Consider the following 15,000-nt stretch of genomic DNA (forward strand, 5'->3'; position numbering starts at 1 on the left):
AAAGCATGGTTTTTGCTTGAGGTTCCTGGATTACTCCATGTCCTCCCTACAGAGTGTTTAACTGTCCTTCTGTTCAGCCGTCTATTGTGAAGATGCATACTTGAAACTCGGTGCATTAAACGTGATCCTCGGTGCATTATTTAAAGCACACGTGACCACATGTGCTGTTTGCTCATGTTTTAGACAAGTGGGACGTGGGAGGCTCATTCTGGGCAGAATAAACCTCCTCATTGTTCTGGAGGAGTCTGGTGGAGCTTCCCAGAATTCCAGTAGATTCAGCCGCATATAGAGACAAACCCATGAATCTAATCAGATGAAGGAATCTAAATTAAATGTTCTCAAAATCTCATGTTTGGCCAGTAGTGAAAAGAAAGGCATTATGGGGAAAATCAGTAGGGAAAAGCAGGCATTATGTGAGGAGAATTCCTACACAGAACTACCTGGTAGAACTAATGACCTTTTAACCTCTTGAACATATTTATCTCTTCTTTTTTGTTTTGCTTTTACTGACGTTGATGGTTATTTGCCAGTTTTGTGGATAGTTATTTTAATTTGTGTGTGTCTGTAAGTGTGACCTGAAATGCCAGTGTCTGAGGCTTTGTGGGGTTTTATACTCTAAATAAAATTGTACTAAATATAGACTGAAGCAAATTCATATGAAGTGTCATTTATTAAAACGTGTGCAGATATTTGTGTGTTTTGCTCATCATTTGGTGTTGTTCAGTTTGATGGTCATGTCTCCGTTGGGGGTCTCTTACATCAGTGTACACTCACCTTCCCACTTACTGGATAGTCCTCATATATGTCACTGTGGGGGGTGGTGAACTTGTCTGTGTCACTGATGGGTGGAGAGTGGTCACCATCCCAAAATCCTCCGTCAGCTGATCCTGCGGTCAGATGCTGACCAGGTGAGCTGGAGGCCAGAGGACAAGAAGCAGAGGAACATTCTCTCATCTTCTCTCTGCAAGCTTCCGCTTCGATCGCATTGGAACACACCTCCTCATGCTAATAGCAACTTCCAAAAAGTAAAAAAAAAAAAAAAGACCTGATGTGTGTTAAGGGCAGTCATTGTCTGGTGGTTAAAGAACTGGTCTTGTGACCGAAGGGTCCCGGGTTCGATTCCCAGACCTGAGGCCATGACTGAGGTGCCCCTGAGCAAGGCCCTAACCCTCAATTGCTCACTTGTATAAAAAAAAAAAAAAAAGATAAAAAAATGTAAGTCGCTCTGGATAAGGGCATCTGCCAAATGCCGTAAATGTAAATGTTAAGCAGTAGTGATTATTTTCTATTTTTATTTAACAAAGTGTCCTTAATTAGACTCTAGTGGAGAATCCCGTCATTTAAGTTAATGGTTTGATTTAGTCCTGGAGGCTCCTGTCCATTTGACGGGCTAATTTGGTGTTTTATGTGGCTCTTGGGTGTTGAATTTAAGAGGAAGGTGTTAACGAGTCAGTGAGATTAAGGGTGTTGGAGAGAACACATGTGCCTGATGTACTATTACAGCATCTAGTTCTCCCACCACTGCTCTGAACCAGCCAACCTAGATCACACATTCAGTGTGTGTGTGTGTGAAGTGTTGTGGATTGGTCTGCACTGTGTGTTCTGTGGGGTTTGGACTTGTTTGCTGTGTGTGTGTGCTGTGGGCATTTGAGCTGTGAATTTGTGTGCGCGAGCGTGTCCTGTGGGTTTGCGGACTGGTTTGCTGTATGTGCGTGCCACGGGGTCGTGACCTGTGGCTGTGGCGGTTATCGGGTGTAGCTGCACCTGCTCAGGTGGAGCGCAGGGCTACGGGTGGAGAGCTCTTACATCCTGGCAGCCTCCAGGTTAATAATTCACCACCTGAAACTATCAAGTGCTCTCTGCCCCCCCCCCCTCTCTCTCTCTCTCTCTCTCTCTCTCACCTCTCTTCCCCCACTGTGGTGGTGGGTGATGACAGAGTTGAAAAGACCAATTACAGAAACCAGATGAGAACATCTTCACTCAACCAAGCACACACGCGCGCGCACACACATGCACACAGACGTGCACGAGTGCGACCGAGACAACGGGGTGAAACGGTCATAGTTCTAAGGCTAACCACCACAGACACCACAATAGACCATCCAGGACAGGTATTTGCTCCACAGTCATCCATACAAAAAGAGTTTTGCTGTGGGACGTACTTACTAAGACTCACAGTTGGGAATGTCCTCCACCAGGAGCACCATGTCTGGAGCTAACAGTGACCAGCTGCACAGGTCCACTCTAGCCGTCTACTCGGTGAGTCCGTGTGAGTGTCTGTGTGAGTCCTTTTGCTCTTGAGAGGGAAGTATCATCAATAATGACATAAATGAAATATTTACTAAAGTGCATTCCTCAACTCTCCTCACTGTCCTCCATCTGTTTTGAAGTTTGGGTTGGTTTCTGAGTTTGTATTGACTTCATTTGTATTCATTTAGTAGGAATATTGTGTCTGTTTTTGTGTCAGAATCTGAAGGAAAACTTCAACCCAGGCCTACAAAAGCTGGTTACTTTAGGAAACAACTATGTCAAGGCATTTCAAGGTAAATGTTTGTGTGTGTGACTTCAAACTTTGAAGATTGTCAACATTCACACTAGACCACCACACACACACACACACACACACACACACATACACACCTGAGGTGTCCTGATCTTAAATGTGGTTGTGTTGTGTGCCCATATATATTTGATGACTTGCAGCTCCATATAAACACCATTACTCACACTGACAGCAATGTGATGCCAAGATCCTGAGCTACGACTCTCCTAAGCTCACGGTGTGTGTGTGTGTGTGTGTGTGTGTGTGTGTGTGTGTGTGTCTTTCAGCTTTGGCATTGACAAGTGAGGCCTACTTTAGCAGCCTGGCTAAGTTGGGAGAGCAGGCTTTGCATACACTCTCATCCCGCTCACTTGGTAAGAGGTGTGTGTGTGTGTGTGTGTGTGTGTGTGTGTGTGTGTGTGTGTGTGTGTGTGTGTGTGTGTGTGTGTGTGTGTGTGTGTTTGAACAAAAGACCCTTCTGCCCTTGCCCCACCCCCTTGCCCTAACAACCAATCTCCCACAGCTATGTTCCCTCCTGCCACCAAAGCCCCGCCCATCAGCTCCAAATCCTGGCTTATTCTTAATACTGTGTTAGTTTTTAGGTTTTTAGTTTTAGGTTTTAGAGGTGCCCTCTGAAAATCTTGATTTTCCCTTGACAGAGGGAAGAATTCAGGTGGCTAGCTGTGCGTTGGTACCGAATACTGATCATGTCACGGAAACCGAGTTCGCTCTTGTTGGAGTTTTAGTGGACGTGTGCTGTGCAGATGCGATGTGTGTTGGGTTAGGCTGTGTTAAGTCTTAGGTGACGGATGACTGATAAGGATTAGGTGGTGTGGGCGGCAGGGAGGGGATGGAAACGGGCGGATCAGGTGACGGCGTGAGCTTTTGGGCTGAATAATTGAAGTCTGGACTCCACCCCTCTGCTCTGCTCATCTGCCTGACACGTGAGGGTCGGAACAGTGAGAGAAGGAGCTTGACCTCACGTCTGCGGCGAGGGGCTTTTGGGTGTCTCACGTGTCTCATACGCACACCGAGGGGATTTAGGGTTTCTCGTGTGTTTCACACTCACACTGAGGGGCTTTTGGGTGTCTCACGTGTCTCATACGCACACCGAGGGGATTTAGGGTTTCTCGTGTGTTTCACACTCACACTGAGGGGCTTTTGGGTGTCTCACGTGTCTCATACGAACACCGAGGGGATTTAGGGTTTCTCCTGTGTTTCACACTCACACTGAGGGGCTTTTGGGTGTCTCACGTGTCTCACACGAACACCGAGGGGATTTAGGGTTTCTCGTGTGTTTCACACTCACACTGAGGGTCTTTTGGGTGTCTCACGTGTCTCATACGCACACCGAGGGGATTTAGGGTTTCTCATGTGTTTCACACTCACACTGAGGGGCTTTCGGGTGTCTACTCCGACTGGTCTGTGTGATCTGATTGGTTGATTATTTCACGTTTTTGGTTTCACAGGCCATTCGGTTATGAGAGTCATTATTGCCTTCTTTATTGCTTTCTTGATTCAGTGATTTGTTGTTTGGCAGGCGATGTACTGATCCAGATCTCGGAGACCCAGAGGAAGCTCATGAAGGAGGTGGAGGGAGTGGTGAGGTTCAACACTCACACACTCACACACACACACACACACACACACACACACACACACACTCACTCACACACACACACACACACACACACACACACACACACACACACACACACACACACACAATCATATACTCCAGGGATTGACTCTTTCTACATTATATTCTTATTTTTTATCAACACATTTTGTTAATATATATTTAATATCTCTCTTGAATTTCACAAATGACATCAGATATGGAAAAGGAAATCCATGTTAATGTAAACTGACATTCTGAAGGTGATGTAAATGTAGTAGATGTAGTAAAAAAAAAAAACTACTTATGTGCAGTGTGATGTTCGTGCTGCTCACTAATTGGTCAATGTCCATTATGTTCAGCTGTGTGCTGCTCATTGATTGGTTAGCATGCAGTATGTGTGGGAGTGTGCTGCTCACTGATTGGCTGTTTGAATTGGCCTTGCAGTTCCACTGGTTCCAACTGGAGGTGTTGCAGAATCTGGATAAGAATGTGAAGCTTGATGAGGAATACATACAAGTGAGATTCATCACAACTCACACATGTATACATGCTCATACTCAACACACACTCTCACACACAAATGCACACACTCACTCTCTCTCTCTCACACACACACACACACACACACACACACACACACACACACACACACACACACACACACACACAGGTGTGGTCTCACAAATACATACTCTTACTCACACACACACACACACACACGCTCATACTCATACACAACTCACACTCTCACACACTAATACACACACTCACTCTCACACATTCACTCTCACACTCACTCACACACACACACACACACACACACATGCTCATACTCATACACAACACACACTCTCTCACACAAATACACACTCTCACACATTCACTCTCACACTCACTCACACACACACACACACACACATACACACACACATACATGCTCATACTCATACACAACACACATTGTCTCAAACACACACAAACACAATCACACACACTTTCTCTCTCTCTCACACACACAGATACACACACACTCTCTTTTTCTCTCTCTCAAACACACACACTTTCTCCCTCTCTCTCTCTCTCTCTCTCTCTCTCTCTCACACACACACACACACACACCTTTAAGCCTGTAAACTACAGACCATGTGAGCGTCTGTGTGTGTGTGTGTGTGTGTGTGTGTGTGTGTGTGTGTGTGTGTGTGTGTGTGTGTGTGTGTAGGGCAGTAGGAGGGTGTATGAGCTGGAGGTGAGAAATCAGGCAGCTGCTTTGGAGAGGCAGCTGAGACGTGGAGCATACAGAGACTCACTGGTGAGACCACACCTGTGTGTGTGAAAGTGTGTGTGTGTGTGTGTGTATGTAGGAGGGCAGTGAGTACATGTTCTATCTGACTGTGTGTGTGTGTGTGTGTGTGTAGGAGGGCAGTGAGTACATGTTCTATCTGACTGTGTGTGTGTGTGTGTGTGTGTGTGTGTGTGTATGTAGGAGGGCAGTGAGTACATGTTCTATCTGACTGTGTGTGTGTGTGTGTGTGTAGGAGGGCAGTGAGTACATGCAGTATCTAAGGCAGAGTCAACATGACACACTGAGGGAAGAAGAGAGGAGATACCGCTTCCTCACAGAGAAACACTGTGGACTGAGTCAGTCTCTACTGTACCTCCTCAACAAGGTAGACACACACACACACACACACACACACACACATTCACGCACACGCACACATACAGTAATTACCAGAGGTGGGTAGGAACGCGTTACATTTACTCCGTTACATTTACTCAAGTAACTTTTTGGATAAAAATATACTTGTAAGAGTAGTTTTAATATGAAAGACTTCTACTTTTACTTGAGTAAATATGTGGTGAGAAAAATGCGACTTTTAGTCCGTTACAATCGGATTTGCGCCGCGCGCTACCGTTACTTTCGTACTTTTCAGTGAGAAGACTGACCAACGTCTCCGCACCTGAGTATGAGTGACCAATCAAATGAAGCCGGTCAGTCACGTGATCACATACGCAAACTTTCTCCACCGTAGCAAGAAAGTATGGTGACAGAAAAACCTACCGAGCATCCCTGACCTCACATACAGCCAATGTTTATATTACAAACGTATAAAAAGGGCATTTCTATAATTCGCTGTCAGTTGTGTCTGCCAAAAGTGTGGACATTTCAGCCTACAAGAACTCAACATCAAATTTGAGGAAACACGATGCGATAAGTTTGCTGTATGTAGCTACTGTGGCGTGGTGTGGGAGTGAGGAGTCAGAAACCGATCCATTTTTTTAAATATAAGGACCTTTATTCAAATCGCCTTGGCAACGTAATCACGCTTGGAGACGTGAACACGCAGAACAGACTCAACAACGCATGAAACATGAGGGCAGGTCATTAGTACAGTAACATCACACACACATGGCAGGTAGACTCAGACAATGTACAACTACTTAAACTAATACAGGGTGACTTAAACTACATAACACTCGCAATCAAATACATAACTAATAAATACATGCACCAACATTACACATAACAGGAACAATACCGGAGCTGCAGGGGCTCATGGGAAATAGCGCCGTCCCCCAGCGGACCAACGCTACAGTACTTTTGTGTAATGCTATATCTCTGAGGTATAAAGTTTGTATGATGTAATTATTAAATGTAACACAGTGCAATACTAAAAACCAGTCACACTCCGAGTGTACACACTTACCGAGCCCGGGAGGGGACATGGGTAAAAAATAAAAATTAAACGAGGGAACGTTTTACCATTCGAGCGCACGTTTTCTGTAATTCGTGCTCACGATTTATTAATTCGTGCGCACGATTAACAATTCGTGCGCACGTTTTATTTTAATCGTGCACACGTTTTCATTCATTCATTTGCAAACCCCACTGGCCTAAGCGCATACATTGCAGATACAAGGAGAGAGGCAGTAACAGTTCCCTGAAACTGTATATACTTTGATTGTTTAGATTTATGCCACAATGCTGTCGATTCACGAGGTCGTGCACCTCTCGATTTTAGTAACTTCGCGCGCGCCGCGCCTCAGCGCAATGAACAAAGTTATGTTTGCAGGGTTCATACACCTTTACAAATTGGAATTAAAGCACTTGTACGTCACTTTAAAGGTCCAGTTCAATATTTCCCAGCACGAGAAACTTAAATAAGTTAAACATTTATACATATACTCGAAATTATTCAAAATAATTCGCTTTTAATCACATTGTTTAATGGTTGTTTATTTTCAAAACGCCCAATCTGAACGTCTTCACGGTCTCTCATGTTTCGTCCTGGAATTACAAGAGGCTCGTATTTGTTAACGTAATACAAGAGAACTGTTCAGTTAGACAGATATTTGTTGAGAAACGAAGTAGTTACAATTTCAAGCATTTAAAGTAGCCTATTCAAACCTGAAACACAAAGCAACATTAAAATGTACTGATTGTGATTCCCCGCTGTGCAAGGGAAGCTACAATGTCCTCATGACGCATAAGCAAATAAGACCTAATAAACGTATCTCTGTTCATTGTGGCATACATCTAAACAATCAAAGTATATACAGTTTCAGGGAACTGTTACTGCCTCTCTCCTTGTATCTGCAATGTATGCGCTTAGGCCAGTAGGGTTTGCAAATGAATGAATGAAAACGTGCGCACGATTAAAACAAAACGTGCGCACGAATTGTTAATCGTGCGCACGAATTACTAAACCGTGAACACGAGTTTAATTAAAACGTGCGCACAGGGCCTGAGTGGGACACATTTTCAGCCCGGGAGTTTCATGTCCAAATCCGGCCCAAAATTATTTTTCCCTCCCAATCGGCCCAAACTAGAGACTGACATGAGCCGGCCCATCGGGAATCCTCCCGAATCTCCCGATTAGCCACTCCGGCTCTGCGTGCGCACGATTAAAACAAAACGTGCGCACGAATTAATAAATCGTGAGCACGAATTACAGAAAACGTGCGCTCGAATGGTAAAACGTTCCCTCGTTTAATTTTTATTTTTTACCCATGTCCCCTCCCGGGCTCCGTACTCACTAGCAATATGTGATGATTAAGTTTGCTACAAATTTATTCAGTTGGCGTCAAGTTGTAGCTACACGTATTGGCTGACAGTCTCATCAGTTAGTGCCTTTGTGGAACACATTAAAGTTACACAGGCCTAATAATTAGGAACAAACAAAAATACATATTATTTATAATAAATCATTTTTATATATTATATTTATTTATAATACATTCTTTTTGTTATCATTAAGCCATTGTTTCCAGTAATTCAATTTCCCATGATGTAATTTATCGACACGAGACAGTACAGTGTGTGTGTGTGTGTGTGTGTGTGTGTGTCCTGTCAGACAGTGGTATCTCTGCAGCCGAAAGCAGACGGATGGATGGAGAGGGTTAGCGAGAGCCACAGTACAAGGCCCCGCACACCCAATCCGCCGGACCAGGACACACAGGTATGCGTGTGTATATGAGACAGAAAGTTCATTTCTTTATTGCTTTCTTTTCAGTTTTATATCGGTTTATGCACAATTTGTATAATGAGGTCAAAAAGTAACACATTACGAACGACCCCTTTCGCTCTCCCTCCCTCTCTTTCGGGTTAGCTGAGGGCGTCTGTGAGCTCTCTGCTCCAGACCGGAGACAGGGAGGACACCTGGCCTGGCAAAGACCACCAGCTGCTGGGCAGAGTGCCCTCTAGAGGTAGGCAGGTGTCACTGCGGCCTTGCTCAGATCCGACCTCCAGCCCCGTGCTCATTCTCTTCACCCCCCCTCCCCTACCTCCTCAGCCCCCTCCCCCCTCCTGAGCCGAGCTCGATCGGGCTCCGTTGGCGAATCCGTCGGCCTGGCCGGCAGCCGACAGATGAGGGCGATCGTCTCCCATCCCGCGTCGTCCAATCCGGTGCTGCTGCCGTTCTCCCGTGGCGACGTCCTCACGCTGCTCATACCGGAAGCCCGGAATGGCTGGCTCTATGGTCGCCATGACAGCACTCTAAGGTGAGCATGCAAACAGTAACCCATGCCACACTACAGCTATTATCATTATTACTTTTATTAGCTATAATAATAAATTATTTTGTATTGACATTTAAATATTAACGACATCTTCCATCATCCACACAAGAATATTATTTTATTTTTTTGTTTTACTATAACTAACTTATAATTTATTGTTATTATTATTATTATTATTATTATTATTATTATTATTATTATTATTATTATTATTAATCCACTTCAGCCATACTATTCCTAATTCTGCTTCCACTGAAAATAAAGCCCTACTACCAGGGGTGTAGCAGCAAATGCTGGGCCCTGTACACTGTCAATGTCAGTGGGCCCCTATAAACGCCAGTAAATGAGATACATGAGCAAAATGGGCCCCTCTCCCTACTGGGGCCCTGGGTCCACTTTTCCTCCCTTTACCAAGCCCATGTCTACCACTACAGTCTTGTTTGGGTTTGGTTATTTTAAGAAGCATTTTGCCATCTCTGAATTTGGGCCTTGGTAGAGGGCAGCAGCATCTCTGCGTGTCTTCTGATTGGTTGGTGCTGATGTCCACTGACATGTAATGCTTGGATGGGCGTGGTCTTGCAGGCAGGGCTGGTTTCCTGCATCTTATGCTGTTCTGGGAGACGATTTTCCAGCCTTGAGCTCCAGGTGGGAATCTGTCCACGTTATTTCAGACTGTTGCATAACACATATTTTTCTGTGTCATTTATACTGGCTTCATATTTCCCTGAGAGTGTCTTTTGAAACTGACCTTTTAACCTTTTCGCTGACCTTTTGGCCTTTCCAAAGTGGGGCATCGCTGCGAAGACACAGCATGAACAACCTCCTGGAGCCAGCAAACCAATCAGAAGTCGGTGATTTGGGGGGCCATGCTGAGAGCCCAACCCCCGCCCATCTTATTCGCAGAGCCTCCGTTGATGTTCGTTCAATGTCTCCCCTTCCTGATAGGAAGGCGGAGTCTACATATGAGATTAAAACCAATCAAAAGAGCTACAACGAGATCCCACCTCCAGGCCCACCTTCTCGCAGGGCCTCGGGTGACTTTCGTCCAGTCTCTCCTCTCCCTGACAGGAGGGCGGAGTCTCACTTCGAGAGCAAAATAGAGCCAAATACTTACTCCGAGACCCCGCCCCCTGCTCCACCCATTCCCAAACCTACAACAGATGTTCATCCAATCTCTCTTCTCCCTGACAAAAAGGGGGAGTCGAGCTCTGAGGTGAGTAAACCGTGTATGCACATCAAAATCCAGAGTTTGGGCCTTGGTGGGGACGCCAGAGTCCAAGCATATCTAAAAAAAAGGCCTTGGCAGAGTCTAACTTGAGATATGTATTATATTCACATGGTGGACAGTGGAGACATTGCCGAATGTCTGCAGGCAGGGACACTATTAATAGAGGGGACCTTAATCAAACACACTTCCACATTCGATGAGGAAATGTGCCCTTTGAAATGTAGCTCTGCCTGAAACGTTACTGCTGGGCAAATGTGGCGTTTGGCTCCATGGCTTCAGCTTTGCGGTCGGTCCTAGTCAGACACTGTTGCTCGGAAACACTGGTGTGAATCTGGTTTTCCATCGCGTTGATTTGCAGTGCTGACACTGAGAGTGCGTGCGACTGTCATCGTTCTTATTTTTCAGGGCATGAACCCTCAACGTCAGCCTCCAGAACACCCTCTGTTCCCCAGGTAACGCTGGGAAACACATGTACACATGTACACACACACGCGCGCACACACGTGCATACACATGCACACATGCACAAACGCACTCAAAACATTCACATACGTGCAAACACACATGCAAAAACATATATAACTGTTTTAAGAAATATAAATAAGAAATTCTTGAGCTACAGAGCTCTAGGCCCTGTGGTCAAGGTGTGTGTTTGTGTGTCTATGTGATTATGGAATTTTGCTTATTTGTTTTTTTTTTACTTCTTCTTGACTTGTTTATTAGTTTTATTGTTTGTGTTTATCTGAGTAGTCAAATTTCTCTCCATATCTTATAGGGGATCAAATCCTTTTGCCACAGTGAAGCTCCGCCCCACGGTTACCAATGACAAATCAGCACCAAGAATCCACTGACCATTATCATAGCAACAGACTGCCCATTGTCACCCTGATTGATCAAGAGACTTTACAAAATTATGGGCTGTGATTATCAGTGCACAGTAGACGTCTGAATGAACAAGAACGCCTGAACAACATGTAATTTGCCAACAGGCAAATCAGGACTCTGCAAATCTGTATTTCTGAAACTCCTCTGGTCAGTTCAAATCCTTAAATTCTAGAGCTCTACCTAATTAGCATAGTCCACACTAGGGTTGCAGCGGTAACCGGTTTCACGGTATACCACGGTATTAAAATGCACGGTTATCATACCGTGTGCGTTTGCTTATTACCGGTAAAAAGCAAGCCAGCGGAGAAACTGACCCGCGCATGCGCAACTCCGCTCCGGTTCAGCTACTAAGCACACAGCAGTGAGAATGGCAGAAAGTGCATTAGACTTAACTAATTTTTTAACAAAAAAAAAGCTTAACTAAAATCAGCGGCGAAAATGACGTAATCGCGGTGGCTCCGCCGGTGAGCGCGGGTCTCGCGCGCTGTCGATTCGCGAGGTCGTGCACGTCTCGAATTTTGTAACTTTGCGCGCGTCGCGCCTCAGCGCAATGAACAAAGTCATGTTTGCAGGGTTCATACACCTTTATAAGGTGGAATTAAAGCACTTGTACGTAACTTTAAAGGTCCGTTTCAATATTTCCCAGCACCTTAAACTTAATTAAGTTAAATATTTATACATATACTCAAAATAATTCGCTTTTTATTAAATTATTTAATGGTTGTTTATTTTCAAAACGCCCAGTCTTAACGTCTTCACGTTCTCTCATGTTTCGTCCTGGAATTACAAGAGGCTCGTATTTGTTAACGTAATACAAAAGAACTGTGCCGAGTCGCGCGCTACGGTCACTAGTGAAAGTGTAAATCCATAGATTTTTAAGGTTCTTGCTTTCACTGGATGTGAAAGATGCCATTAATTTACATGCGTTCATTTTCAAAATTTTACGTGCCTGTTTTTCATATGTTAAAACCAGACTCGGTGTGAAAGCCTTAAAATAGAAATCTCTATTGTGAGGGTCATGTCAGAAATAAATCCTCTCTTTCTGCAGTATCTGGTTATATTCTAACTTGGCAGTACAACGGACGTTTACAACAGTTGTTGATCAGACACTGACCCAGGTTGAGTTTATCAGATATTAAATAATTTAAACTTAAATAATTGTACTGAAATCCATGATTTAGGTTTATCTAATTTTGCAGTATTTATTTAAACATGTGTACAGCTTATTTTTTTAAAGGAGACATTTTGTATACAATAGTTCCAGGTTTCTACAATAAATAGTTAATTGAACAAAAAAAACTTGTAATTTCTTTAAGGGTCAGTGTATCTTTTAATAATATACAAACTAACTGTGATACCGTGATAACCGTGATACCGCGGTATTTTCTGAGACGGTTATCATACCGTGAAAATCTCATACCGTTGCAACCCTAGTCCACACCAACCAACCAAACATGAGCGTACCACAGGATGCGTCCTATTGGGAGGAAGTCTCCAGAAAACACACTTTCATTCACACTTATTGTGTTTTTTGATTTTCTGTGCAAATTATTTTTGTCCCACCCACTTTGGATTTTATTGTACTTCTGCTGTTTGGCCTGAAAGTTGAACTGTGCCTTCATACGTTCATGCATTTTTATATATATATGTAAAATGTGTGTGTGTGTGTGTGTGTGTGTGTGTGTTTTGTCAGAATTCTGCACTATGCATGTGTAATTAACACAGTTAAGGAGGTTTGTGTTCTAGTGGACCTAGAGTGTGATTTTTTACATTGTTTACATAGAATAATATCTGAAATTTCAGAACTCTTTTTGTTCATTATGGTAGTCTGGAGCATCCTCCTCTAAATGTGATGACAAAGTCGACACTACAGAGCGTTCGCTGTGCTGTTCACAGTCGACAGAAATAAAAAGTACTTAATGATGTAATATACAAAACTCATTGTTGTGTCATCATTGTTGTGTCATCATTGTTGTGTTATCTTAATGTATTAAACCTTAAAAGATGCGGAAGCCTTTACGGCCACCAGTGAAGTGTGAAATAATGGAGTCTGTAGGCTTTTCAAGTCAAGGCATGACATTTATTTCTTTATTTCTCTCTGAATCCCTTTCACATCTTTATGTTTTTGTCTCCTTTTTGCACAACTTTGCATTCACCGGCTCTATCTGGAGTGTGAGGCCGAAGGAGGGAGGGATGAAAGAAAGAGGAGTGATGGAAGAGGAGGTGAGAGGGACGTGCTCGAACTGAAAAGAGGAGGTCGAGGGAGGCGGGAAGGGAGCTGGGGAGGTACCAGCGGGCTTCCGTAGCGGGTCACTAGCAAGGTGCGTGCTGATCGTCTGGATCAGACTGGTCACATTTACACAGAGTTTGTATAAAAAAAAGAAGTAAATAAATAACGGTGAAGATGAAGCTCCTGCCTTTGGATTATGGGTTCAGGGGTGGGGCCAGGGCTAGAGGGAGGTGCCGGGGGCGGGCCGAAGGGAGGAGAGGCCATGTGTTTGGTTGCCAGGGGGGTTTCTTTTACTCATGCACTATGGCTGCAAACTCTGAAAGAAAAACGTTAGAGAAATGTGAGGAATTAGACATTCACAGTAAATAAAAATGAGTATGAAATAAAGAGAAGTCACATACTGAGACAAGGTGTTTAGTGATTGACTTATTGATGTATTTGATTGGCTATATTTTATGAGTTCCTCTCTGCCTACACATGTGTCTGTGTGTCTCACCGTCAATGCCGATTTTCCCATCTCCATCCTTATCTGCAGCGGTGAGGAATGCTTTGGTCTCCTTGTCAGTCAGATCCCGGCCATCTTTGGAAAATCCCTTCAGAACAAACCTGCACAATGGGAGACATTAAAGCTCACATACTGTACATATGTGTGAAACACAGCATTGTCTCCTGTGCGCTTGTTTACTCTCCAATCTGGCAACCTGATAGGGTGGTCATGCATTAATGGCTGGTGGTGTAGGGGGTGACAATTACAGTGAGTACAGGTGCCAGTCTCACTCCATCTTGCTCTCTGACTGTTTCTGACTGCTCTCTGACTGTGACTTTGTTTCTGTGTCTCTCCCTATTTCTGTCTGTCTCTGTCTGTTTCTCTGTCACTCTGTCTTTGTTTTCTCTCTCTGTCACGTCTCACTTTATCATACCTGTGTGTGTGTGTGTGTGTGTGTGTGTGTGTGTGTGTGTGTGTGTCTCACTTGAGCTCCTCTTCCTCGATGAAACCGCTGGCATCAACATCCAAAACTTTGAAGACCTTTTTAACATTCTCTGCAGACATAGCTTTCAAGCCCACCAATTCAAAGAACTTCTTGTGGTCAAAGGAATCGGCAGCTGGACATCACACACACACACACACACACACACACACACACACACACACACACACACACACACAAATGCAAACATATTACTCATTTGTTTAGTTTTAATATTACTAAAATTCCATTTAGTTCACCCTCGCTGAGTTCAATGTCATGCTGCCATGTGCCTTCTGTCATGAAGAGAGCTGGACTGTGAGCTTTATTGTGAACTTTATTGTGAGCTGGACTGTGAGTGGACTGTTTCTGAAGGACAGCACAGACCTTTGCAGGCATCCAGGGCCTTGGTGATGTCATCGGCCTTCAGCAGCTCCTGCATTGCCATCTTGGCAGATCAGATCAGCGGCAACTCAACTGAGACGGAGGAAGAGTCTGTTAATTCAC

At 44.2% G+C, this 15,000-nt stretch overlaps 3 protein-coding genes across 7 annotated transcripts in view; 2 read left to right on the forward strand and 1 right to left on the reverse strand.

Moving 5' to 3' along the window:
- Window positions 1-689, forward strand: part of pla2g6 (phospholipase A2, group VI (cytosolic, calcium-independent)) — an 18,997-nt gene extending 18,308 nt beyond the window's left edge. For all 4 annotated transcript variants that reach the window (XM_076985047.1, XM_076985050.1, XM_076985046.1 and 1 more), the window contains one exon: window positions 1-689. This exon is cut by the window's left edge and continues 1,521 nt beyond it. The gene's annotated coding sequence lies outside the window, so the exon portion shown is untranslated.
- A 1,250-nt stretch (window positions 690-1,939) lies between these two features.
- On the forward strand, window positions 1,940-13,165 carry baiap2l2b (BAR/IMD domain containing adaptor protein 2 like 2b). Its single transcript, XM_076985051.1, has 14 exons — window positions 1,940-2,259; window positions 2,468-2,543; window positions 2,830-2,916; window positions 4,083-4,144; window positions 4,608-4,679; window positions 5,383-5,472; window positions 5,699-5,830; window positions 8,519-8,623; window positions 8,774-8,870; window positions 8,957-9,164; window positions 9,765-9,827; window positions 9,969-10,395; window positions 10,816-10,862; window positions 11,186-13,165. The coding sequence occupies exons 1-14, from the start codon at window positions 2,185-2,187 to the stop codon at window positions 11,259-11,261; spliced, it is 1,617 nt and encodes a 538-aa protein (XP_076841166.1). The 5' UTR covers window positions 1,940-2,184; the 3' UTR covers window positions 11,262-13,165.
- A 196-nt stretch (window positions 13,166-13,361) lies between these two features.
- pvalb7 (parvalbumin 7) overlaps window positions 13,362-15,000 on the reverse strand; it is a 26,340-nt gene continuing 24,701 nt past the window's right edge. For both annotated transcript variants that reach the window (XM_076985055.1, XM_076985054.1), the window contains exons 2-5: window positions 14,881-14,970; window positions 14,497-14,629; window positions 14,022-14,131; window positions 13,362-13,841 (exon numbers count right to left, since the gene is read on the reverse strand). In XM_076985055.1, the coding sequence (XP_076841170.1) occupies window positions 13,816-13,841; window positions 14,022-14,131; window positions 14,497-14,629; window positions 14,881-14,941 (330 nt within the window). In that variant the 5' untranslated portion in view covers window positions 14,942-14,970 and the 3' untranslated portion in view covers window positions 13,362-13,815. The remainder of the gene's footprint in view (window positions 13,842-14,021; window positions 14,132-14,496; window positions 14,630-14,880; window positions 14,971-15,000) is intronic.

This window comes from Brachyhypopomus gauderio, unplaced genomic scaffold (genome assembly GCF_052324685.1).
Source record: "Brachyhypopomus gauderio isolate BG-103 unplaced genomic scaffold, BGAUD_0.2 sc37, whole genome shotgun sequence".
Taxonomy (NCBI): Eukaryota; Metazoa; Chordata; class Actinopteri; order Gymnotiformes; family Hypopomidae; genus Brachyhypopomus; species Brachyhypopomus gauderio.

Excerpts from the sequence above, each read along its gene's own strand:
- baiap2l2b (XM_076985051.1), top strand. The coding sequence starts at position 2,185 with ATGTCCTCCACCAGGAGCACCATGTCTGGAGCTAACAGTGACCAGCTG. Across the intron at positions 4,145-4,607 it reads TGAAGGAGGTGGAGGGAGTG|TTCCACTGGTTCCAACTGGA; the intron begins GTGAGGTTCAAC and ends TTGGCCTTGCAG. Across the intron at positions 9,165-9,764 it reads CGCCATGACAGCACTCTAAG|GCAGGGCTGGTTTCCTGCAT; the intron begins GTGAGCATGCAA and ends GTGGTCTTGCAG.